The 27,570-nt window shown below is 46.9% G+C and overlaps 1 protein-coding gene across 1 annotated transcript in view; it reads right to left on the reverse strand.

Annotated features, from left to right (window-relative positions):
* Positions 1 to 27,570, reverse strand: part of SMCHD1 (structural maintenance of chromosomes flexible hinge domain containing 1) — a 1,156,633-nt gene that overhangs the window by 920,521 nt on the left and 208,542 nt on the right. Inside the window, 1 exon segment of the mRNA XM_029591083.1 lies at positions 15,293 to 15,490. Coding sequence (XP_029446943.1) covers positions 15,293 to 15,490 — 198 coding nt within the window.

Consider the following 27,570-nt stretch of genomic DNA (forward strand, 5'->3'; position numbering starts at 1 on the left):
ACCAACAGACACCCAACCAGATGCAAAGGGGCACAACACAACCGGTGTTGTGGAAACAGAGGGGGAGACAGCCTGAACCCAAAAAATGGACTCTAGGTGAGAAGACTTGAGTTCTACACATCTAACAGGTTCCGAAGGAAAGAATGGCTGAACCTACTTTCGCGTTGGTCATCCCTATCAATAGTAATGAGATGTAAACATGTGGAGAGAACTCCATGTAGCAACCCTGCAGATCTCCTCCACGGGAACTGCTCGCAAGTAAGCCACAGACGCTGCCGTGGCTCTGACAGAAAGATCCTTCTCATGACCCCCAAGATGCAGTCCCACCTGGACTTAACAGACGAAGATGCAATGTGCTAGCCAATTGGATAGGGTCTGTTTGGCACCAGCAACCCAACCTATTCTTATCAAAACAAATAAAAAGTTGTGTGAACTGTCAATGGGCTTCTGCCGCTCCAGACAGAAGGCTATGATTTGCTTGCAGTCCAAACTGTGCAGTGTTCATTCGCCTTGGTGCGAATGGGGCCTGGGAAAGAATATTGGCAGGACAATGGACTGGTTAAGATGGAAGCTCTACAGGAATTTAGGGTGCATACACAAGAACGCCCTGACATGGAAAAGCTTAGTGTACGGTGGGCTAATTCACTAAGGCCTGAAGCTCACTGACCAGGCGTGCTGAGGGAACATAGCCAGTCCCCTTCTTGCAAGTTGGGGAATCAATGTGTCCAGGGAAACCATTTTGAACCTTTTTTTTTTTTTTTTTAAACTTGTTCAAGGCCCTTAGCTCTAGGATGTAAAAGACTCCACCTATTCTCTTTGGAATCAGGAAGTACCTGGAATAGAATCCCTGCTGTCTTTGCGCCGGTGGTATGGGCTCAACTGCTCTGGCGTTTAAGAGAGAGGACAGCTCCACTAGTAGTAAACTTCCTGATGAACTACAGACCCCTAAAATGGGCATGGATGGCAATTTAGCATGACAACCAATTAAGTTCAATTGGTACCACTGACGGACGATGGACAGAACCCACTGGTCCAAGGTTATTCCTGGCCACTGGTTCGCAAACAACTGCAGCCTTCCCCTGACCGGAGGGTCCATTGTTCTGGGTATGGGCAACTGGCTTACACTCCTATAGCCCAGTTAAAACCCTGTCCCCAGAGGTCACAGAGGAGCCAGTTGGGGCTCGGCAGCTCTCTACTACCTGGGTAGGCCGCGGGATCCCTGATGGTGTTGATGTGCATAAGACGGCGGAGGATAGTACTTTCCTTATCGAAAGAAAGATTTCCTGGGCCCCAGTCTTGCTGGCCTCCTGGATGACGTGGACTAATCCAGATTACTGGCAGAGATTTATTGGAGGGTTTCTTGGTGTCCCCAACCTCTGGTCAGAGATCAAAGGCCCACAGCCATGCCATTATACGGGCGCCAATTCCCACTACAGAGACTCTCCATACCTTCTTGAAAACATCAAAGATTGCACGGACCTTGTGCTTTCCACACTCCAGGCCCTTATGCATCAGTGACATGAGGGTGTCTTCCTGCTGTTGAGCCAGCTGCTCAGCCACCTCCTGCACCTGCTTCCAGATGTCCTGTGAGCACTGGCTCAAGTAAAGCTGGTAGGCAGCGATGCGGGCAGTAAGCATGGCACCTTGGAACACCTTCCTTCCAAGAGCGTCCATCACTCTGTGGTCCTTCCCAAGGGGTGCCGAGGAATACGTCTGAGAGTGCTTGGCCCTCAAAGGTGGATTCAACCTCCATCGACTGGTGAATCAGCTGATGCTTAATGAATCTGGCAGCCTTCTGGAATAGGTAAATCCCATCTACCTTCTTACTGACGGGAAGCACTGTGATGGAGGTGTTCCCATATCATCAGCAGCAATTCCTTAAGGATTTCATGTACCGGGACTGCCACGATCTCCTTAGGAGGCTCTAAGAATTGGAGGTTCTCAAGCATTTTGTGTCAGGTAGCTTCCTCCGTCAATAACTGAAAAGGGATGGCTTCCACCATCACCCTCACAAACCCTGTGAAGGTCAGGTCCTCAGGCGGAGATTTCCTTCACTCCTCTGGAGAAGGGTCTGAAGGGAAGACCTCAGAGCCCTCAGAAGAGGACTGAAACATCATCCCCCCCAGGGGTCATAGGGTTCCTCATCCTCAATAAAGGCAACAGGGGATGAGTCCCTAGGTGCTCAGCCCATGTCCAGAGGTGCAGGCACCAATAGAACTGGACGGGGGGCAGCAGGCCTCGGCATCTCTGCTGAGCTTCCTCCTCAGAGGAACCAGAGACAACCACCTTATCGGTAGGGGAAGGCCTCAGTGCCCCTCCAGGCACTGAAGCTGTCCTGGGAATGATCCCAACTGGGTCGTTAACACACCAATGAGCATGCTTAGCTTTTCCAAAAGCTGTACGAAGATGTGATCATCAGGTCAGGTGCAGTCTGTGCCAAAGGACCAAAACCCTGCAGCACCCAATCCACTGCTAGCTGCCGATGCCAAGACAGACTGGGATGAATGATTGGTAGCCAGATCTTCCTCGGACCCTTGAGGTGGATCGGTGACTGGCATCAGGACCGGTTGAGACTGTCTTAGACCCCCAGCACTGATGGAGGATTGGCACTCTTTAACGCAGGGTCGTTTCAGTGGCATCACAGCATAAGCCGGTGCATCCCTGTGCCCGGTAGCTTACATCGATAGGGGCCAGTGCTGATGTTTCTTTGGCTTCCCTTGATGCTCGGACCAGTCGTTCCCTGGTACGAGGCCACTGACGAGGAACCCGATATCCTTGGCCTGGAGGAGAGAGACAATGGTCGGTCTCCGGCACTCCCATCTGCCAGCAATATCGATGGAGCCAATGGTCCTGCCAATGCCGATGGCTCGGTGTTCATCATTGCAGTTCTTTGGTCCGCTGATGCCGATAGCTCGGACTTCTTCAACCTGAAAAGTTGATCCATCCTCTCGAATCAAAGTCTACGACCCTTCAAGGTTATCTGGACGTATAAGCAGCAAACCTGGACATCATGGCGATGCCCCTAGCAGAGGACACATCTCATGCAGATTCATAATGGACATGGCCCTCAGGCACCAGAGACATCGCCGAAAACTGGATGCGGCCATGACAGACGAAACTAAAGGGACACTGACGGAAGACAATTGCAGTGGGGTGTCTTATGGCCAACCTGCACCAATGCACCACTGCCACAGAGGAATCAACCATGAAAAGAAACTTACCCGAATCATCGAAAACCCTGACTAGCAGACACTATGGGAAGGCACCAAGAGGGGCCCAGCGATGGAACGAGAAAAAACTCACAAAAAACACAAGAAAAACAGTTTTCTATAAAGCCAAAAACAGCCAGAGGGAGCTCACTCACACCATGATGCTTACAGCTCCACAGAACAAGACTGGAAAGAGACCCCACATGGACTCGTGGCATAGTGCATGCTGGGTATGCTCAGTGTGCCTAGTCAAAGTTCTAGAAACTCATATAAATTTTCTGCACCAGGGCTCCATTTGATATCACCCATGTGTTAGGATTACCATCCTGCTTGCCCTCGGAGAACAAATAAGCACATCTCTGATGCAGAAATGAAAATTTTGAAAAGTGTCGGGACTTTTCAACATAACATTCATATAAAGGACAACATTCAACCATCTTCAGATAAGCTTTCTTTATCAGATTCTTACGTTTATGGAGTCTGAAATAAGATCTCATCACTTTATTCCTCCTTTCAAGCACTTGTTTGTATATATATATAAAAAAAAGACAAAAAAATAACTCTGTTTGACCACAACCAAGACCAAATGATTACATTAGAATGCCACACACAGACGTCAACTGATCAAGAATTATCACTCAAACATGATGATACTAAGATCTGCAACAGAGTGGTCATGATGAAAGGAGTGGAGAGAATGAAACGGGATTTAAGGAAGCTGGAAGACTGGTCGAAGATATGGCAGCTGAAATTCAATGCCAAGAAGTGCAGAGTCATGCATATGGGGTGTGGAAATCCGAAAGAAATGTATTCGAAGGGGGTGAAGGGCTGATGTGCACGGAACAGGAGAGAGACCTTGGGGTGATAGTGTCTAACGATCTGAAGTCGGCAAAACAATGTGACAAGGTGATAGCTAAAGCCAGAAGAATGCAGGGCTGCATAGAGAGGAATATCGAGTAAGAAAAGGGAAGTGATTATCCCCTTGTACAGGTCCTTGGTGAGGCCTCACATGGAGTACTGTGCTCAGTTCTGGAGACCGTATCTCTGAAGGGACAGAGACAGGATGGAGGCGGTCCAGAGAAGGGTGACCAAAAAGGTGGAGGGTCTTCATCGAATGACTTATGAGGAGAGATTGAAGAATCTAAATATGTATACCCTGGAGGAAAGGAGGAGCAGGGGTGATATGATACAGACTTTCAGATACTTGAAAGGTTTTCATGAACCAAAGTCAACGACAAAACTTTTCCATTGGGAAAAAAATCAACAGAACCAGGGGTCACGATTTAAAACTCCAGGGAGGAAGACTCAGAACACTAATGTCAGTAAGTATTTCTTCACGGAGAGGGTGGTGGATGCCTGGAACGCCCTTCCGGAGGAAGTGGTGAAGACCAAAACTGAAGGATTTCAAAGGGACGTGGGATAAACACCGTGGATCCATAAAGTCTTGAGGATGTGAATGAAGAGAAGAGGCATGGGGGTGGCTTGAGGGAATGACGGCTACTACCTGATGATTAATACCCTTATTCAATAAACATTCTCACGGTTAAGGTGACTCCAACATTGCTCTATGCTTCAATGGCAAGAGGAAATGTGGGAAAAAGGATTTGCATTCACAAAAAAGCGTGGGAGTAGCTTGCTTGTTGTGGCGGTTACTACCCCAAACCAAATAAGCCTGATGCTTCACTTTCAATGCATATCCAAGCAGCTCTCTGCTTCAAAGGCAGGGGAGGAATGAGGAAAAGAGGATTTATATTCAGTCAACAATCAACAAGGACTAAATTGCACAGGCTGGGTAAACAAATAAGCGTGGGAGTAGCTTGCTTATTGCGGCGGTTAATACCCCTAACCAATTAGACTTGTTACTTCAATTTGATGCAGCTCTAGCACTGCTCTCTACATCAATGGCGGGGGTGGAAGGAAATTAAAACCAAAAAGTTACCAATAAGGGCCCTGACCTCAGCGGTCAGAGTAAAAGATAAGTATGAGAAAAATAAGTGTGAAAGCTTGCTGGGCAGACTGGATGGGCCATTTGGTCTTCTTCTGCCGTCATTCCTATGTTTCTTTGTAACAAGTTTAAGCAAATGAATTACAAACAATACATTAAGTGAACTGAATAAAGACACAAAAATGAGTGCAGTCGATGGCACAGTTCTGATGGTCTTTATTCCAGTCCTTCTCCCACTGATTTTCTCCCTTTTATTTCATTATAATAAATACTATGCAATTCCCAGGAAAAAGAAAATAAAAACTGAAAACCATGGACTCTAATTATAAGGAAAAGCCAACTCCAAGGGGAGGCAGATGGGTTCTGTGAGGACCAACATCTTGCTATCCTCAGGAAACACCTATTACAAGCAGGCAACTCTGCTTTCTCAGAGGACAAGCAGGATAACAGTCTTCACATGCACTGAAACCTGAGCTAGACTGCCCTGAACAAAAGAGGGAACCAACATCAAAGTCTAATAGACACAACAAATTATGTTTGCCGGTAACAAGCGTTTATTTTTTTATTTTATTTTATTTATATCTTATCTATAAGGGGCAGCCTGGACCAAAAACATAAGCCCTAGGAGGGCGTGAAGTTGGGTTCTACACTTCAGATTCCACAGGATAGATTAGCCAATCCTACTGTCATATTGGGAAACCCTGCCCAAACAGTAATATGATGTGAATGAATGGAGAGAATGCCACATCAGTCTGGCAGGTCTTCTCCATAGGGGCAATCTTAGGTGGACCACCGATGCTGCTATGACTCAGAGTAAGCCTTGACTGACCCACCAGATTCAGTCCCACTTGGGCATAACAGAAGGAGATGCAATTTGCTAGCCAATAAGATAAACTTTGGCAAAAATAATCCCCAGTTTGCTGGCATCAAAAGAAAAATCTGAATGGACTTTCTATAGAAACATAAAAATGATGGCAGAAAAGGACCAAATGGTCTTTCCAGTCTGCCCAGCAAGCTTATGGAAGCATCTACTGCTTCATACAGGTTACCCCATACTTATCAGTTTCCAGGACCCTCAAAATTCAGGGCCTTTGAGGGTTTCCTAGTCCAATTCCCTGTTACCTCTTGCCATTGAAGCAGAGAGCAATGTTTGGAGTTGCATCAAAAGTATCAAGACTATTGGTTCAGCTGTTACTACCCTTAATCAGCAAGCTACCCTCATGTTTATTTGTTTTCCCAGACTGTAAAATTCAATGTCCTTGTTGGTTGCTGTTTAAATCTAATACCCCTTTTCCTATTTTCCCCCCTGCCATTGAAGCAGAGAGCAATGATTGAATTGCATCAACAGTATGAGGGCTTATTGGTTAGGGTAGTAACCACCATACCAGAAAATTACCCCCATGCATTCTGTCCTCATTTCCTGTGAAGGAGTCAGTTGGACGTTAGATGATCGAGGGGTTAAAGGGGCACTTAGAGAAGATAAGGCCATCGCGGAAAGATTAAATGATTTCTTTGCTTTGGTGTTTACTGAAGAGGATGTTGGGGAGGTACCCGTAATGGAGAAGGTTTTCATGGGTAATGATTCAGATGGACTGAATCAAATCACGGTGAACCTAGAAGATGTGGTAGCCCTGACTGACAAACTGAAGAGTAGTAAATCACCTGAACCGGATGGTATACACCCCAGAGTTCTGAAGGAACTAAAAAATGAAATTTCAGACCTATTAGTAAAAATTTGTAACCTATCATTAAAATCATCCATTGTACCTGAAGACTGGAGGATAGCAAATGTAACCCCAATATTTAAAAAGGGCTCCAGAGGTGATCCGGGAAACTACAGACCGGTTAGCCTAACTTCAGTGCCAGGAAAAAAAATAGTGGAAAGTGTTCTAAACATCAAAATCACAGAACATATAGAAAGACATGGTTTAATGGAACAAAGTCAGCATGGCTTTACCCAGGGCAAGTCTTGCCTCACAAATCTGCTTCACTTTTTTGAAGGAGTTAATAAACACGTGGATAAAGGTGAACCGGTAGATGTAGTATACTTGGATTTTCAGAAGGCGTTTGACAAAGTTCCTCATGAGAGGCTTCTAGGAAAAGTAAAAAGTCATGGGATAGGTGGCAATGTCCTTTCATGGATTGCAAACTGGCTAAAAGACAGGAAACAGAAAGTAGGATTAAATGGACAATTTTCTCAGTGGAAGAGAGTGGACAGTAGAGTGCCTCAGGGATCTGTATTGGGACCCTTACTTTTCAATATATTTATAAATGATCTGGAAAGAAATACGAGTGAGATAATCAAATTTGCAGATGACACAAAATTGTTCAGAGTAGTTAAATCACAAGCAGATTGTGATAAATTGCAGGAAGACCTTGTGAGACTGGAAAATTGGGCATCCAAATGGCAGATTAAATTTAATGTGGATAAGTGCAAGGTGATGCATATAGGGAAAAATTACCCATGCTATAATTACACAATGTTGGGTTCCATATTAGGTGCTACAACCCAAGAAAGAGATCTAGGCGTCATAGTGGATAACACTTTGACATCTTCGGTTCAATGTGCTGCGGCAGTCAAAAAAGCAAACAGAATGTTGGGAATTATTAGAAAGGGAATGGTGAATAAAACGGAAAATGTCATAATGCCTCTGTATCGCTCCATGGTGAGACCGCACCTTGAATACTGTGTACAATTCTGGTCGCCGCATCTCAAAAAAGATATAATTGTGATGGAGAAGGTACAGAGAAGGGCTACCAAAATGATAAGGGGAATGGAACAACTCCCCTATGAGGAAAGACTAAAGAGGTTAGGACTTTTCAGCTTAGAGAAGAGACGACTGAGGTGGGATATGATAGAGGTGTTTAAAATCATGAGAGGTCTAGAACGGGTAGATGTGAATCGGTTATTTACTCTTTCGGATAGTAGAAAGACTAGGGGGCACTCCATGAAGTTAGCATGGGGCACATTTAAAACTAATCGGAGAAAGTTCTTTTTTACTCAACGCACAATTAAACTCTGGAATTTGTTGCCAGAGGATGTGGTTAGTGCAGTTAGTATAGCTGTGTTTAAAAAAGGATTGGATAAGTTCTTGGAGGAGAAGTCCATTACCTGCTATTAAGTTCACCTAGAGAATAGCCACTGCCATTAGCAATGGTAACATGGAATAGACTTAGTTTTTGGGTACTTGCCAGGTTCTTGTGGCCTGGATTGGCCACTGTTGGAAGCAGGCTGCTGGGCTTGATGGACCCTTGGTCTGACCCAGTATGGCATTTTCTTATGTTCTTATGTCCCTCGCTGAACGGACCTGTCTCCCTTCTAACTACACTCTCTAATTGAAGAAATAATCTCTCTTTTTTTTTTAATTGATCCCTCAGAAAAAAAATAGACTTAAAGAAGTGCTGGGGACCACCGTGTCCCCCGCTCACATCTGCTGGAGTCAGAACTTTACTGAGGATTGAGGCAGGGGAGGCATGGCTATATAGGTCCTCCCCTGGGAGTTTTTGGTTCTGACTCCATCTGCTGGACGGGGGACATAACCCACCGTCTGGAATGATCCTGGTACGTACAGGGAATATATGTTACACCCTCCTTAAAAGCCTGGGACCAGGCATTTAGCCTGGTCTACCATAAGCCACAGACTAAAATGGGAGTTCTGTTCTGAAGGTATTTTCCTCAGAAGGATATAAGAAGCTAGGCCTAGGGAGACCACTAAGGCCTCAGGGAAGTGGAGCAGCCTAGGGAAGGCCAATATTACTGTCTTTTGTTTTGAGAACTGCTAAGGTAAGCAGATCTGCTTTTGTTATATTTTTTTATTCTTAATAAAAAAATCTTATGAGAAAGCCAAAGTCCAGCCTGAATCTGTTCTTTGGCTACCCACTCATTGTGTCACATACCTGCTATAATTAAAGTTTTTGCTATATTTCCAGATCTGTTGGGATTCCAATTCCTATTAAGGAGATCAGATTCCACAAAAGCTGAAGCTCTAGAAAGGTGCTGTGAAATTAAACAGGTGCTGACTTTCTGCCCAAGTGCCAGAGTAATGTACTGCTGTGCACCAGACATGACTTCCATTTCCAAACCCAATTCCTAGCTCTTCAGGCCAGTAGAGGCTGGAAATGCTGCAGAGGACAACTCAATTACTGCACAACGTCACTTACTAGCTGGACTTACTAATTCTAAAAGGAATTGGGTTCTGTGCCATTTAGCCAGAGAACCATGGCTGTACTAGTTGGGCTAGATAGGTGAAAAAGAAAATTATTATTTACCTGCTAATTTTCATTCCTGTAGTACCATGGATCAGTCCAGACAGTGGGTTATGTCCCCAATCCAGCAGATGGAGTCAGCACAAGCTTTGAGGGGGCGTATCCATATATACTACTACCCCCTCTGCAGGAGTTCAGTATCGAGTATATCAAAGCCCGAGTAGAAACCCCCGAAGGATCAAGTTTGTGGAAACAGATAATGAAAACAATTGTAACCGCAACAAGTAACTGCAAACATCCTACCAACTTGTAGGGAGCTGTGAAAAACAGCGAAAAGAAACAACTGTGAAGACACAGAACACTGCGAGCAAGAAGCAGCGCAGAGCTGAGCAGGATCAAGAACCCAAACGCGGTGGGCGTCTGGACTGATCCATGGTACTACAGGAACGAAAATTAGCAGGTAAATAATAATTTTCTTTTCCCTGTACGTACCTGGATCAGTCCAGACAGTGGGATGTACCCAAGCTTCCCTAAATCGGGTGGGGTCCTGCGAGGCCTGCTCGGAGAACCTGCTCGCCAAAGTGTCCAGAGACCGAAGAGGCGAGGTGCAGACGATAGTGCCTCGAGAACGTGTGTAACGATTTCCAGGTGGCTGCCCTACAAATTTCCTGCGAGGATACCGAGCGAACCTCCGCCCAGGAAGCCGCCTGAGAACGTGTAGAATGCGCTACGATTCCGGGTGGGGGAGTCCGACCCGCCCCAATGTAAGAAGCAGCAATGCCGGCCTTCAGCCATCTGGCAATGGTAGTCTTCGAGGCCTGAGACCCCTTCTTAGGACCGGCCCAGAGTACAAAGAGATGGTCAGAGGTTCGGAACTCATTTGTAGCCTCCAGATAGAGGCGCAGAGTGCGCTTGACATTCAAGAGACGGAGAGACTTCGGCTCTGAGGAAGAGAAGGACAGCAACTCCACCGTCTGGTTCACATGGAATGCAGAAACCACCTTCGGAAGGAAGGAGGGAACGGTGCGAAGCGAAACTCCAGAGTCGGAGAAACGGAGATAGGGCTCTCTACACAACAGAGCCTGCATCTCCGAGATGCGTCGAGCAGAACAGATGGTCACAAGAAATACAGTCTTGAGAGTGAGATCCTTTATCGTTGCGCTGCGCAGCGGCTCGAACGGTGGTCCCGACAGGGAGCAAAGCACAAGGTTAAGACTCCAGGAGGGACAAGGGTCCCGTAACGGAGGACGCATATGCTTGACACCCTTGAGAAAACGAGCAATGTCAGGATGCTGTAGAAGAGAGCCCCCATCGCTCAACAGCGAACCAAGGGCGGCCACCTGAACCCGTAGTGAATTATAGGTGAGCCCTTTTTCCACCCCCGCCTGTAGAAACTGAAGGATCTGAGGTACAGAAGCCTTAGCGGGTCTCGTGGCCTGGCTGGTACACCACAGCTCGAACACCTTCCAGACTCGAACATAGGCCGATGTCTTTCGTGCCCGCAATAGCGTGGATACTACCGCCTCCAGGTAGCCCCGACGCCGGAGGCGGCGCCTCTCAAAAGCCAGGCTGCAAGACAGAAGAATTCTGCCTGCTCGAAAAATACCAGGCCCTGATGTAGGAGCTGGGGGAGGTGCCCCAGCCTGATTGGCCTGTCGATCACCAGCTGTAGCAGGTCCGCAAACCAGGGTCACCTGGGCCATTCTGGGGTGACGAAAACCACGGTCCCCTGATGGCTTTCTATTCTGCGGAGCATCCTGCCCACCAGGGGCCATGGTGGAAAAGAAAGATATGGCGGCCACGGGAGGACCAGGGCATCCACTCCCTCCGCGCTCTCTCCGGCGACTGAAGAAGCGTGGAGCCTTGGCGTTGAGAGCGGACGCCATCAGATCCAAGTGGGGGGCCCCCCACCGATGGACGAGAAGTTGCATTGCTTTGTCGGAGAGAGACCACTCTCCGGGTCCAGCAGTTGACGACTGAGGAAGTCCGCCTGGACGTTGTCCACACCGGTGACGTGCGAGGCCGCTAGCCGGACGAGATGACGCTCCGCCCATTGCATCAGCAGCGCCGCCTCGAGCGCGACCTGCGGGCTGCGCGTGCCTCCTTGTCGGTTGATGTAGACCACAGTGGTAGCGTTGTCCGATAGGATTCTGACTTCTCGGTTCCGAAGAAGCGGGAGGAAATGTCGCAGAGCTAGCCGGACCGCTCTGGTTTCCAGACGGTTGATTGACCACTTCGCCTCCACCGTGGACCACGTCCCCTGCGTGGCGCTTCGATCGCAGACTGCACCCCAGCCTGCTAGACTGGCATAGGTGGTCACCACCACCCAATTTGGCAGATCGAGGGACATGCCACGGGCCAGGTTCGGCGGATCCAACCACCAGCCCAGACTGTCCCTGGCATTCTGTGGGAGCGGGAGAATCATCTGATAGTCCTGCAATACTGGTTTCCAACGGGAGAAGAGCGCCCACTGTAAGGTCCTGAGGTGCGCGAAAGCCCAAGGTACAAGGTCGATGGTGGACCCCATCACTCCCAGGAGTTGCAGGTAGTCCCAGGAGGTGGGCTCTGGTAACGCAGAGAACCGTCGTGTGTGATCCCGCAAGGATTGAGCTTTGTCCTGGCGCAGAAAAACTTTGCCCAGTAGGGTGTCGAAGGTCGCCCCCAAAAAAAACCCAAGCGTTGCGAGGGCATGAGGGAGCTCTTGGAGAAGTTCACTACCCATCCCAGGGAATGTAGAAACCGTACTACTCGAGTCACCGCTGAGCGTCCATGATCGAATGACTTCGCCCGGAGGAGCCAATCGTCCAGATAAGGATGAACCAGGATGCCCTCCTTCCGGAGAGCTGCCGCCACAACTACCATGATCTTGGTGAAGGTGTGCAGCGCCGGCGCCAATCCAAACGCGAGAGCCGTGAACTGAAAATGCTGGTCCAGAATTTTGAAACGAAGGAAACTGTGGTGGTCCGGGCGGATGGGAATGTGCAGGTAGGCCTCCGTTAAGTCCAGGGAGGCGAGGAACTCCCCCCGATGCACCGCCGCAATCACTGACCGGAGCGTTTCCATGCGGAACCGAACGACTCGAAGGGATTTGTTGACTTCCTTGAGGACTAGGATAGGCCGGAAGGAACCGTCCTTCTTTGGTACGACGAAATAGATGGAATAGTGGCCCGAGCCCACCTCTCCAAAGGGCACGGGCGCAATAGCACCTATCTCCCGGAGTCTGTCCAGAGTCAGCTGCACCGCTCCTCTCTTGAGGTCCGAGCCACAGGGGGAAAAGATGAACCTTCCCTGCGGGGGGCGGACAAATTCCAATGCGTAGCCGTGTTTTATGGTATCCAGGACCCACTGGTCCGAGGTGATCCGTGCCCACTCCGCTTAGAAATACGTTAGTCGGTCCCCAATCCTGGGGACAGGGGAGTGGGCGAGACTGGCATCATTGTGAAGACTTGGTATAGGGGTTCCCGGTTCCGGGAGTAGTGCGTGCGGGCCGATGCCCGCGGAAGGCGCGCAACCAGGGCTGAGACCTGGGGGCGGATGGCCGGGAGCCCGTCTGTCTGTAGCCCCTGTAGCGCCGTTGCGCTCTGGCTCTGGTCCGAGAAGAAGAAAACGCTCTGGATGGTCGAAACCTATCCTCCGGCAGCCGATGAACAGCGTTCTCCCCCAGGGACTTGATGATCTGGTCCAAATCCTCCCCGAAGAGGAACTTGCCCCTGAAGGGAAGAGAACCCAGACTGGACTTAGAGGACGTATCAGACGCCCAATTGCGTAGCCACAGTAGTCGTCATGCTGCCACTACCGAAACCATGGATCTTGTGAGGACCCGAAAAAGGTCGTACGAGGCGTCCGCCCCATACGCCACTGCGGCTTCTAGCCGATCTGCCTGGGCAGCCTCATCGGACGGCAGGTTCTGAGACGTGAGGAGTTGTTGCACCCAAAGGAGACTAGCCCGCTGGGCAAGCGAACTGCACATCACCGCCCGCATACCCAGAGCGGAGACCTCGAAAACCCGCTTAAGGAAAACTTCCAACTTACAATCCTGTGTGTCCCGCAACGCCGCACCTCCCGTCACTGGGATAGTCGTCCTCTTCGTGACCGCCGACACTGCGGAGTCCACCTTTGGGACCTTGATGAGGTCCAGAAAATCTTCGGGGAGCGGGTACAGCTTTTCCATAGCCCGGCTGCTCTTCAGGGAGGCCTCCGGGGTGTCCCATTCCCTGGTGAGAAGTTGTAAAAACGAGTCATGAATGGGAAAAGCCCGAGCCCTCGGCCGGAGTGCCGCCAGGACAGGATCTCCCTTCCTTGAAGAAGTGATGACAGCGGGAGCTACTGGGGCAGGCGGGTCTGGTAGCGGATCCAAATCTAATTCTTGGATGATCTGCGGGATGAGGTCGTCCAGCTCTTCCCTCTGGAAGAGGCGTAGGGTACGCGGATCATCCCCCTCCTGTGTGCCGTCCCCTTGTCCCCCGTCCGGGAGGTCAAGTCCATGTCCCGCTGGGTCTGGCACCGCCCCCACTGCCGCGGGCGTGGATCGGACCCGGGTAGGAAGGCGGGAGGCCCCCACTCCCGGAGGGTCGGGGGGGGCCGGCGTCGAGGGCGACATCCGAGGGATCTTAGGAAGGGGGGGGGTCCCACAGGTGCTTCCAGCCCCTGCAGATAAGCGGTATGCATGAGCAGGATAAACTCCGGAGAGAACCCCGGCCTGCTCGGGTGCGCTTCGGGGGCGGCGTGGTTCCTGCTCCCTGGCTCTGGGTGCTTGGTTCCTGCACCAAAATCGGGGGAACACCCCCGCTGGTAGAGTCCTCCAGGGATCCGTGCCCCCTCGTGGCCTGCGCCTCAGGGCGCTCAGAATGTAAAATGGCCGCCGTTCCCGCCAAAAATGGCGGAGTGGCCGGCCCACACCGCCCGGGCAAAAAAGAGAAATCAGTCAGGGACTGTGAGGTACCTTCCCCCCCCGGGAAGGCATCGTGCACAGATGCCCTCCCGGGAAATCCGGGACCCCGGGTCTCCGCAGGCCGCACAGCGGGACGGCCGCGGCATCGGGATCGCTGCAGGAGAAAAGAAAAAGCCACGGGGGGGGCCACGCGCACAAAGGCGCCGCTGCGGGGGAGCCCGGTCGGCCCGCACTGCCCGCTGTCTGAAAATAGAGGAGGGTGCCGCGGGGGGGCCTTCCTGGCCACACGACCCGCCCCAGACATCTTTCCCTAAATGGCTCAGCAGCCCATGAGGAGCTGTAAAATGGCCGCGGGTGAGGGAGTAAAGAGCGAAGAGGCCGGCTCCACCGGCTTTCGCGGGCACCGGGGGCTGAGCTGTAAAGGAAAAAACTACAAAGGAAAAACAAACTTACCCCTGGCTGCAACGAGAAATAAACAGCAAGGCCGCAGAGAAGAGACAAGGAAGATAAGCCACTCCCCAGAAGTTGAAAGAACTCTGCCTTTTTTTTTTTTTTTTTTTTTTAAACTTAATACAAACTTGATACAAACTTGATCCACAGAAAAATACAACAACAAGCCATAATCAAGCAAGAAAGTGAAGGAAAAGGAGGGGAAGCCTGATTCCCCTACTCGCATCTGCTGGAGTCAGAAGATACTGAACTCCTGCAGAGGGGGTAGTAGTATATATGGATACGCCCCCTCAAAGCTTGTGCTGACTCCATCTGCTGGATTGGGGACATAACCCACTGTCTGGACTGATCCAGGTACGTACAGGGAAAAGAAAAATGAACTGAAAATCTCAGGAGGCAGCAAATAAAGGCCCACAGAGCTGTAGCCCCAACTGGGATAGGTACCAACTAGGCTAAAACCTTTTATAATAAGCAGCAATTGCCAGACAAAAGCATTTCTAAAAAATGGAATAGTTCTAGTAGTTTACAAAGCTATCACTGAACATAAGTACTGTAAACATGTATACACTACATAAACAACAAGCAACTTACCAACTGTTCCACTTTGAAGGTTTTTCCATCCCATTCAATTGCTGTGTACGTAGCCCAGGGGCTCTGCATCCTTTTAGCAGGAAGATCAGGCCGAGTAATTATCCCTTTAAAGCCAGTGAATTTTATCTGCTTGTCATACTTTTCATGACATTCTTTCACCCAAAGAGCAAATTCTCTGTCAATTTTCATTCTCTGCTCCTGAGAAATTTGAATATGTTTTTAGGATCATTACAAGAAATACACAATTTTTCTTTTGTGTTCCTGAATAAAGACTGCAAATTAGTACCAGGAAGTTTCTTACCTACTGTAATATTGAAATAAGATTTACATTTCAAAAATAAATAAAAGACCCAGACAGCAAAAAGGGCTGAGCAAAGATAAATTTATCTATAGCATCTAGACAATCCAAAGTTGCTTACCTATAACAGGTGTTATCCATAAATCACAGAATAATCAGCCATACAAGTGACATTTGATGATGCCACCATAGAATGTTTCTACTACAGGTGTCGAAAAAGCTAGAAGATTTTACATGATCTGCACGGAACTTCCCATCCTGTAAGAGCTGTGTGGCACTAGTTCAGCTCCAACATTAAAGCTTAAAAAGTCAACTCCAAAAAGGGGAGGCAGAAGGGAAATGTGTGGCCCATTATCATATTGTCTACAGAGTACACTTGTTACATATGAGCACAATTTTTCCCACAGATAATAATGAATCAGCTATAAAAGAAGAATTCCTAGCTAAAGGGTTACTTCCAACAACAGAATAAATAAAATAGAAAATAAACTGCCAATGGACAACATAGTTTTCTGGGGTTAAGTCCTGTATTAGGATTAGGGAGAGTGGACCAGAAAACATCTAGATGTAATTGTAGGGACATAATAGTTCCACCAAAAAGTAATACACTGAGAACAGGTAATATGATTTATAGTTCAGGACTGTTTAAGACAAAGACATCTGAGTTGTGACCGCAAAGCATAAAAGCTCTGCTCCTTGCCCCAAATGTTAGGACATATAGAAAACAGCTAAAAAGCAAGATCTGTTTTCCTGCACAGTTCGTCCTCACATCCCAGGGAGAATTTCTTAAATCTTACGCCAGCTTATTGCAGGGACAACAGTGAGGCTGTACCACTTTGCTTGTTGGGGACAGAGAAAAGGGATGTGAGCCTGATTTAGTGAATGTTGATAAAACAGAATGGTTGTGTATAGGGAGGGAGGTAATTCTTAAGGAATTAGTTGGTTTGAGGATAGGGGACGTATCTATTGCAAGAAGTCAGAAAGTGAGGATTTTGGGGTTGTTAATAGATGAGGTCCTGATTATGGATTTTCACATCTCTTCGATGGTTCAGAGAGTTTGGTTTCGACTTAGACAATTGAAAAGACTTTGAACTTTTTTTTTTTTTTTTTTTTTAAAAAGAGGTTCCTGTCTTCACATTGGTGGTTCAGGTGTTACTTTGTCCAGTACTAGATTATTGTAGTGGTATTGGAGGGTCTTTCTTAAAAAAAAAAAAAAAAAAAAAAAGCTTACGTCATTTACAGGTGGTATAAAATTTGGCAGTGCATTGGATTTTTGGTCTTCCACATAGGGTGAGTGCAATATCTTTATTATAACGCCTTCATTGGTTACCTATTGAAAAGAGGGCTGTATTTTAATCTGTGTTTTAATTGTAAACCGCTCTGGCCAGGTCTTTTATCTGATGTGCAGTATATAAAAAAGCAGAAATAAATAATTTGAAGCTAATGACCCTGATGTATAAGGTGTTAAATGGAGGGGGTGCGGATTATCTACATGAAAAGATTATGTCCCTACTCATAATTTATGCTCAAAATCAGTGGCTTTGGTGTTGGTTCCATCTAGGCAGGACATTTGTAAAGTATCAAATAGGAAAAGGATGATCTCAGTCGATGGTCCTGAGTTGTGGTATTCGGCACCATTGAAGGTGAGGATAGATCAGAATTGCTTAATTTTAAGAAAAAAGGTAAAGGCCTGACTTTTTCCATCATAGCCTGGGTAAATTCTAATTGAGATTGGCATAGACAGACTGTGCTAGAAGAATATAGATCAGGGCTATTAATATATTATATTATTTTATTGTGTTTTTATTCATTTATGGATATGTTTACATTGATAGTATTTTTATTACGTTTTAATTGTAAACCACTCTGGCCAGATCTGATATGTGGTATATAAGAAATGAGAAATAAATAAATTTATTGTGTTGTCTGATCTTATCTTTTTGTTTTTGCTAATCAGTACATAAGCGTCTTACCAGCAATAGTGTTGTTTTTCTTTATATTATCTTTCTAAGCTATATGTATTCCCTGCTTTACCTACTGGAGAAATTACTTACCTGATAATTTTGTTTTCCTTAGTGTAGACAGATGGACTTAGGACCAGTAGGGTTATACTCCCCTGCCAGCAGATGGAGACGGAGTCAGGTTTCAAAGCTGACGTCACCCTATATACGCCCCTGCAGTGAACTCAGCCTTTCAGTATTCTCTTCAAAAGCAACTGTGGACATACTATTGAAAAGACTTGATTAAAAGCTTGATTAAAAACAGATAACCATAACTACTCAAGCAAACACTGAACCCCAATAAGATTATAGATGCCCTGAACTAGGGACTGGATGACTGCTTACCCGTAATCTCTTGCAATCGATATTCACGCCATGGGCGAATCCTTGGCACTGCTCTTGGGCAGCCCTGGGCAGGATGCTGAGTCCATCTGTCTACACTAAGAAAAACAAAATTAGCAGGAGTTGGAGATCTCGGCGGGTGACAGCATCTTGGTTTCCGCCCAAGACACTGCCTGGGCTCTAGTGGAATGGGTCTTGACTTGTAGAGGTGGTTCTACGTAGAACCTACGTAGAGTACACTATAGTACTCCTGATAGCAGTTGGAGATGGATCAGATTTCAATCTGACGTCCACCCTAGTACATATATCCCTGCGAGATGCCATGCTCTTCAGTATTCTCTTCGAAAAGCAATTGCGGATATATGTGTGACTGAATAACTTGGTTAACTTGGTTAACTTGATTAACTTGAACTGGTTGATGTGGTTATAGCTGGAGACCGCCAGTGCACTCAACCGAAAAACACAGACACTCAGTCGGGTATGTGTCCTAATTAGAGGAAAGCTTGGCTTACCCGTGTTTGTCTTGTTCTCGGGGATTGTCCCCTAAGGTTTCAGTGATTGTCGGCAGCCGTGGACGGGATACTGAGTCCATCTGTCTACACTAAGGCAAATGAAATTATCAGGTAAGTAATTTCTCCATTTCCTAGTGTGTAGCAGATGGACTCAGGACCAATGGGATGTACAAAAGCTACTCCCGAACCGGGAGGGAGGCTGCCCATGGCCCACTTCGTACTGCCCTTGCAAATGCTGTGTCCTCCCGAGCCTGATCATCCATGCGATAGAACCTAGAGACGGTATGAATGGAGGACCATGTCGCCGCCCGACAGATCTCGGCAGGTGACAGCATCTTGGTTTCTGCCCAAGACACTGCCTGGGCTCAAGAGGAATGGGCCTTGACTTGTAGAGGTGGAGGCTTGCCTGCCTCTACGTAGGCCGCCTTGATAACTTCTTTGATCCAACGGGCTAGGGTTGCCCGTGAGGCTGCTTCCCCTTGTTTCTTCCCACTGTGAAGGACGAACAGGTGGTCCGTCTTTCATACTGATATATGGGAAGCCTAATATGGAGACTATTGCTCAGACTTTAGTTCACTCAGCTTACCCAGAACCCTTCATTGTCTGTGGCCTACCTGCAACTCTGGCCATAGAAAAAATCTTTAACTGACCTTAGATTCAAGACTTTGGAAGACATCTGGAATGCATTTAGGCTCTTCAAAGCCTATGCTAGAAGGTCATGAGGTTACACAGTTGGCAAATGGCTGAGGCGTCATTCTCAGGCTACTGTCTCCAATTGAGGGGCCCAACTGAAATCAGAGTTTCCCAATGCTCCATGAGGATGGAAAACAGATTGAAAAAATTGACAGATTGACAGGACAAAGATATCAGATGCTGCTGCACACATCTGGCAAAAGCAAAGAGTCTTTAAGGGGGGGCCTTAACTTGGGTGGAGAGGTTTCAGGTTAAAGTAGCTTTAGTTTATCTTATTTCACTATGTCATACTGCATAAGTGATTATCATCATAGGCTCATAGGCATCTCTGTACTGTTTAAACCTATAAAACGCAGCCCTCACGATATACTAGGAGAGACAGGCGTTAATGCTCTACCTGTGTTGTAGGTCTGGCTGTCTGTATCTCCCAAGGATATGCAATAATAAATTTATATTTGCTCCTACTAAATTCTGTGTCATATCTTTGTGTCCTATATATGCAGAGAAGTGCCTTTACAAAGTGGGGTAATTTCTCCAATACGGATTCCGACTTTTCCAGGTATCGGATTAGGAATCTGCCGACATTAAGATGGCGAAGGTGGTTAGATTCCTCCAAGTCCTTATACTCGTCTGGTGATGGTAGCGAGATGGTTTGGTTTAGATGGAAGTGAGAAACCACTTTTGGTAGGAAGGAGGGGACCGTACGTAGCTGTATGGATCCCGGTGTGAACCTGAGGAACGGTTCTCGACAGGACAGTGCTTGAAGCTCGGAGATGCGACGGGCCGAACAGACTGCCACTAGAAATGCAGTCTTCAAAGTTAGTAGTCGGAGAGACAGGCCGCAGGCGGGTCTGAAGGAGGCTCCTGTTAGGAAGTCTAAGACTAGATTGAGATTCCATAAGGGTACTGGCCACTTTAGGGGTGGTTGGATCTGCTTGACCCCTTTCAGGAAGCGGGAGACGTCCGGGTGAGAAGCTAGGCTGCCACCCTCCAACTTGGCTCTGTAGCAGGCCAACGCCGCCACCTGTACTTTGATGGAGTTGAGGGACAACCCCTTCTGTAGGCCGTTCTGCAAGAATTCCAGAATCGTGGGGATTTTAACTGTCCACGGGAGTTGTGTCATCAACTCTGACAGTGAGCCCCCCCCATCTCAGAAAGCTTGCATCTGTCGTAGGCACCAACCATCCCGGTCTCTCCAAGGAAATCCTCTTCTTGAGGTGATCCAGTTGTAACCACCACTGCAACTAGACGTTCACCTTCAATGACAAGTGGAGTCTCAACGTGTACTCTTGTAACTGCGGATTCCAGCGGAAGAGCAATATTCGCTGAAGGGGGTCACGTGTGCACCTTCGCCCATAGGAAAACATACAATGTGGCTGCCATCGACTCCAGGACTTTCAGATAAGACCACACAGTCAGGTGAATCATTCTTCTCAAAGCATGCACTAGAGAAATTAACTTCTGAATGCAACCCTCTGGCAGAAACACTCTGCCCTGCTCCACACTGAACACCACTGAGATACTCTAGCATTTGAGCTGGCTGTAACTGCCCTTGGCCAAGTTCACCACCCAGCCTAGTCCCTGAAGTAAGGAGATCACCTTGCGAGAACCCAAACAGCTCTCTTCTGTCCTTTTGGCCTGAATCAACCAGTCATCCAGATACAGATGGACTAGAATGCCCTCCTCGCACAGAACCACTGCTACCACCACCAAGACCTTGGAGAAGATCCTGGACAAATTCGCCACCCTCAAGGGCAGAGCCTAAAATTGATAATGACATCCCAGAAGGGAAAGTGAAGACAACAATGTTCCTGGCAAATGGAAATATGGAGCTATGACTCCATCAGGTCGAGAGATGTGAGAAATTCCCACTTGCACTTCCATTATTACTGAACATAGTTTCCATTTGGAAATGAGTCACATGCAAATGCCGACTGATACCTTTAAGATCAAGGATGAGCCGAAAAGACCCCTCCTCCTCCTTGGAAACAACAAAACAAATAAGAACATAAGATATGCCATACTGGGTCAGAACGGTGCATCAAGTCCAGTATCCTGTCTCCAACAGTAGCCAATCCAAGTCACAAGTACCTGTCAACTACTCAAACATTAAATAAAACCCATGCTACTAGTGCCAGCAACAATCAGTAGATATTCCCTATCGATTAATAGCAGTTTATAGACTTCTCCAGGAACTTATCTGACCCTTTTTTAAACCCAGCTACACTACCTTACCCACATCCTTTGGCAATGAATTCTAGAGCTTAATTGTGCATGTAGTGAAAGAATGTTCTATTTGTTTTAAATGTGCTACTTGCTAACTTCATGGCATGCCCCCGAGTCTGTCTATTAAAACGAAAGAGTAAAAAACCTTTTCACATTTACATGTTCAAAGCCTTTCAAGATTTTGTAGACTTCTATCATATGCCCCTCAGTTCTCTTCTCCAAGGTAAGCAATCCTAACCTCTTTAGCCTTTCCTCATATGGGAGTCATTCCATGCCTTTTATCATTTTGGTCACACTTCACTGTACTTTCTCCAGTGCAACGGCGTTGACCAGAATTACATAGTATTCAAGGTGCGATCTAACCATTGAGCGATACAGAAACATTATGACATCCTCCATTTTATTAGCCATTCCCTTCCTAATAATTCCTAACACAGTTTGCTTTTTTTAACCGGCACAGCACACTGAGCTGATGATTTCAATGTAATATCAACTATGATGCCAGATCTTTTTCCTGGGTGGTAACTCCTAAAATGGAACTTATGTAGCTATAGCATAGGTTATTTTTCCCTATATGCATCAAAGTGCACTTGTCCACATTAAATTTCATCTGCCCAATATATGCCCAATCCTCCAGCCTCACAAGGTCCTCCTCAAACTTATCACCATCCACTTGTGATTTAACTACTCTGAATAATTGTGTCATCTGCAAATCTGATCCCCTCACTTGTCATACCCTTTCCAGATCATTTATAAATATACTAAAACGCACCGGTCCAAGTACATATCCCTGAGGCACTCCACCATGAGAATAGACTATTTAATCCTACTCTTTGTTTTCTGTCTTATAACCAGTTTGCGATCCACAAAAGGATATTACCTACTATCCCATTACTTGTTAATTTTTTAAAAGTCTCATGAGAGATTTTGACAAACACCTTCTGAAAATCCAAATACACCACATCTACCGGTTCACCTTTATCCACATGCTTATTCACTCCTTCAAAAAAATATAGCACACTTGTAAAGCAAGACTTCCCTTGGGTAAATCCATGCTAGCTGTATTCCACTAAATCATGTATGTCTATATGTTCTGTGATTTTATTCATTGTATTAGTTTCCACAATTTTTCCTGGCACTGAAGTCGGGTTTACCAGTCTATAGTTTCCCGGATCACTTCTGGATACCTTTTTATATATTGGGATTACATTGGCCACCTTCCAGTCTTCAGGTACAACAGATGATTTTAATGATAGGTTACAAATTACTTGTAATAAGGTCTGAAATTTCATTTTTGAGTTCATGTAGAACCCTGGGATGGATACCATCTGGTCCAGAATTGGAATAATGCCCCATATTTTCCTGCGATCTGGGAGCAGGAATCACATCCTTCAAATCCAACAACATCTTGAATGTAGTCTCCACTACTGCTCTCTTATTTAGATAGTTGCATGGAGAGACCATAAAGGGATCCAGAAGAATTTGGCAAAATTCCATACCATAGCCAACCCTCACTATGTCAAGGATCCACTGGTGTAATCCGGACCCACTTCTGATAAGAGAGATAAACGCCCACCTATCGCCTGTAACAGTAGGTGAGCCTGCACACCTTCATTATGAGGATCAAAATGCTCCGGTCCCAGATCCCGTACCCTTATGAGGCTTTCTAGCCCAAAAGGACTGAGATCTTCCATAAGAACGAGACCTTTGAGTAGATGCTCCTCTGTAAAGATGAAACCAACAGGAATCCCTGCAGCGGCCCTTTGCCCTGATGCCTTCTTGTCCTCTGGTAAAACGAGGAACCTTGGATTCCCCCCAGCAATTAGACATTATTTCCAATTCACTGCCGAACAAAAGGGATCCTTAAAAGGTAAATTTGTGAAACTGGACTTGGAAATAGCGTCTGCCAACCAATTTCATAGCCACAACTGGCATCTAGCTGCTATCAAGGAAGCCACCCCTCTAGCAGCCATCTGTACCATGTCATATCCCACATTGGCTAAGAATGAAGCAACCCGGTCACATTGCCAATCTGCCATCAGACCCTGCTACGTATGTCTCCTGACAAGACGCATACCAGCCCAAGCCATCAGGCAGCAACACGAAGCAATCTGTGAATTCATTGCCATGGCCTCAAAGGCCTGCTTAAGGATACAACAATCCTCCTATCCTGAGCATCTTTTAGAGCTGTCTCTCCCCTTCCACTGTAATGTTCGTTCACTTGATAAAGTATAACAAGGCATCCCCCTTTGCAAATCACACCTAGCCTTTGGCTCCAAAGAGGACAAACCCACCAAAGCCACCCCCCTTTAAAATTTGCTTCTGGAGCGCTCCATTCAAGGACAATCAACACTTGAATTGGATCTAGAAGGGGAAAGAGACAGGACACCTTGTGCAAGGCAACTAATATGGGATTTTTTTTTTTTTTTTGCAAGCCTGCAGCACCACCCACATCCACACAGAGTGTCTTCAGGGTCTCAATCAACAGACTCAGCAACTCATCTTTGTGAAAAATCTGAAGCAGAGTCCAACGTGGTTCCAAATCAAGTAAAATTTCTCCCTCTTCCAAAGGGGAGAGACGTAAGTCCTTATTAGAATCATCTGAGGTATCATGATCCACATTCCCCCAGTGACAGCCAAACTACATTTGCCCACAGTGGCTGACAAATAGGAGCCACAAGCAAGCAAACCCTTCTTAGTAGGTTGCTTTGCCTCTGATGACACCCCTGCAGAAAAGCCTGCAGACCCTGGAAAAATTCCACCCAGGAAAAGGAGGGGTGATGCAAACTGGGGCCCATAGACCCAAACTGGACACTCTCCGACCCTTCTGACAGAGATGTCTCTGTCATCGGGAACAAGGGGAGAAGGGACTCATAGCTGTGTTGCCTTCCGCCCCACTCTGCTCCCGAGGTGATGGTCCAACATCGGCAAAAGCAGAAGTAGCCAAATGGCCTTCAGCATCCTAAGCAGTGCTGACAGGCAAAGTGAAAGTGATGGCTGGATTATCCTTATATGGCAAGCCTCACAGATAGCCAGGAGTTTAGACTATTTTGTCCCCGGTACCATAGTCTTTCTGCACTGGTCTCTAGACGGCCTCATGTGCACCCACCACCAGTGTCCGCGAATATATGCACCCAAAAAGTAGGCCACAATCATACCCGTACAAACTACCCCACATGCAAATATGTGCACAAATATAGGCTGCAGCCTTATGCCCCCAAGAAGGCGTGCACATGCGCACTTACGTCAGAACACTGCCGGGTGGCGAGACTGCATGCACATAAGAACATAAGAAATTGCCATGCTGGGTCAGACCAAGAGTCCATCATGCCCAGCATCCTGTTTCCAACAGAGGCCAAACCAGGCCACAAGAACCTGGCAAGTACCCAAACACTAAGAAGATCCCTTGCTACTGATGCCAGTAATAACAGAGGCCATTCCCTAAGTCAACTTGATTAATAGCAGTTAATGGACTTCTCCAAGAACTTATCCAAACCTTTTTTAAACCCAGCTACACTAACTGCATTAACCACATCCTCTGGAAACAAATTCCAGAGCTTAAATGTGTGTTGCGTGAAGAAGAACTTTCTTCGATTAGTCTTAAATATGCTACTTGCTAACTTCATGGAGTGTCCCCTAGTCCTTCTATTATCCGAAAGTGTAAATAACCAATTCACATCTACGCGCTCAAGACCTCTCATTATTTTAAAGACCTCTATCATATCTCCCCTCAGCCGTCTCTTCTCCAAGCTGAACAGCCCTAACCTCTTCAGCCTTTCCTCAGAGGAGCTGTTCCAACCCATTTATCATTTTGGTCACACTTCTCTGTCCCTTCTCTATCGCAACTATATCTTTTTTGAGATGCGGCGACCAGAATTATACACAGTATTCAAGGTGCATTCTCACCATAGAGCAAAACAGAGGCAATATGACTTTTTCCATTTTGTTAACCATTCCCTTCTTAATAATTCCTAACATTGTTTGCTTTTTTGACTGCTACAGCACACTGAGCCAACGATTTCAAAGTATCATCCACTATGATGCCTAGATCTTTTTCCTGAGTAGTAGCTCCCAATATGGAACCTAACATTGTGTAACTACAGCAAGGGTTATTTTTCCCTATATGCAACACCTTGCACTTGTCCACATTAAATATCATCGCATAGGAAAATTGCCGCCATGATCTACCACATGGCTGACAGTAACTAGCCTGAGAAGTGGGGAGTAGCCAAAAGCTGCTCTACCCACCAAGCCCAAACCGCCTCCACTCTATACTAACTCCGCAGAGAACTGAGAGAAAAAGGGGGTTAAAGATGGCAGAGTCACCAACTCTGAGGGAAGAAGAACTGTTAAGGACAAAAGAGGGGAACTGAAACTTCTCTATTCTTTTCTTTTTCATACCTAAGTTCAGCCCTCCCTAGCCAAGAGAATGATCGGGTTACTTGCTATGGGGGAGAAGGCACAAGCCTTCACTGCCGAGCACTCCCTCGTCCACAAACCACTTTTTTTTTTTTATTCTACACCAGCTGACACCAAAACATGGTGTCAGCTCAGAAGCTCAAGCAATGCTCTGAAATCTATTTTCTCCTCTCTTTCCTTTTTTTTTTAAACTACAAGCAATCTCCAGTAGGGAGATGCATGTCCATCTGTGGAGATGGAGAATACTAGCGAGATGATGTCGGGGCAGGGCTATATGTCCGTGACGTCAAGTCAGTTTCACTCCATCTCCATCTGTTGGTAGTGTGTGTGGATTGGCCTACTTCAGTGCAAAGGTGATTCATTTTTAAGCTAGGTATTCTCCAAGGCTAAGAAAAGCGATCATACTGCCATTGCTCTGACAGAAGGAGCCTGACATGAACCCCAAGATGCAGTCCCGCCTGGGCATAACAGAAGGAGATGCAATCTGCTAGCCAACTGGATAGTGTGTTTAGCAACAATAACGCCCAACCTATTCTTATCAAAACAAATAAAATGTTGGGTGGACTATAAGGGCTTCTGTCTGTTCCAGATAAAAGACTAAGACTTGCTTGTAGTCAAAACCGTGCAGGGCTCATTTGCTTTGGTGCAAATGAGGCCTGGCGTGAATGCATGTGATAAGAACACTAATGCATGCACACATGTTATAAAATCTGCCCTTTTATGTGCATAAGTGACTTTTTGTAATTGCTAGTACTTTACATTTATACAATTAACTCCTTTTAAAGTTTGTACCAGAGGCAATGAAGAACAAATCATGTGTTAGACCAGAAACATTAAAAAGTTTTCAAGGTTTTACATACATGTGAGAAAGCAGAGTTGCTTACCTGTAACAGGTGTTCTCCTAGGACAGCAGGATGTTAGTCCTCACATGTGAGGTGACAATCAGATGGAGCCCAGCACGGAAAACCTCTCTCAAAGTTTCTAGAAACTTTGACTGGGAGACTGAACATGACCAGCCTGCCGCTATCTGTTCGTCCATGCGAGGTCCCCCTTCAGTTTCGTAACATAGCAAAATACAAGCGAAAATTAACAACAAAATGAAGATAAACCCAACATCGTGGGGAGGTAGGCGGGATTCCTGAGGACAAACATCCTGCAGTCCTAGGAGAACACCTATTACAGGTAAGCAACTCTGCTTTCTCCTGGGACAAGCAGGATGGTAGTCCTCACATGTGGGTGATTACAGAGCTCCAGACTGCCTCCTGAGATCAGAGGGATCCACAGTAGCCGAACAAGGTGCCAACAGGCACAACACAACTGTGGCGCTGTGGGAAACAGGGGCAGTCTGGCCTCACAAAGAGCACAATGAGAATAGTTGGGTTCAGGATTGGAATAGGTTGGGAAGGATAGACTGGTCGAAGGTGCTGTCCTGGTGACTATCCCTGTCGAGGCAATAGTGACCCGTGAATGTATGGAGTGAACTCCAGTTCGCAGTACTGCGGATTTCGGTGATAGGGACTGCACGCAGATGGGCCAGACGCCGCCATAGCCTGCACAGAGTGAGACTTCACCCTGCCAGCCAGCTGGAGGCCTGCCTGCTCGTAGTAGAAGGCAATGAAATCCACTAGCCAGTTGGATAGGGTTTCCTTCCTCACTGCTGCTCCCAGCCTGTTGGAGTGGAAGGCCACAAAGAATTGGGTGGACTGTCTTTGCCTCGCTGTACAGTCCAAGTAAAAAGCGAGCGCCCGCTTGCAGTCCACAGTGTGAAGCGCATGTTCCCCCAGGTGT

The sequence above is a fragment of the Rhinatrema bivittatum genome, chromosome 2 (genome assembly GCF_901001135.1).
Source record: "Rhinatrema bivittatum chromosome 2, aRhiBiv1.1, whole genome shotgun sequence".
NCBI classification, from domain to species: domain Eukaryota; kingdom Metazoa; phylum Chordata; class Amphibia; order Gymnophiona; family Rhinatrematidae; genus Rhinatrema; species Rhinatrema bivittatum.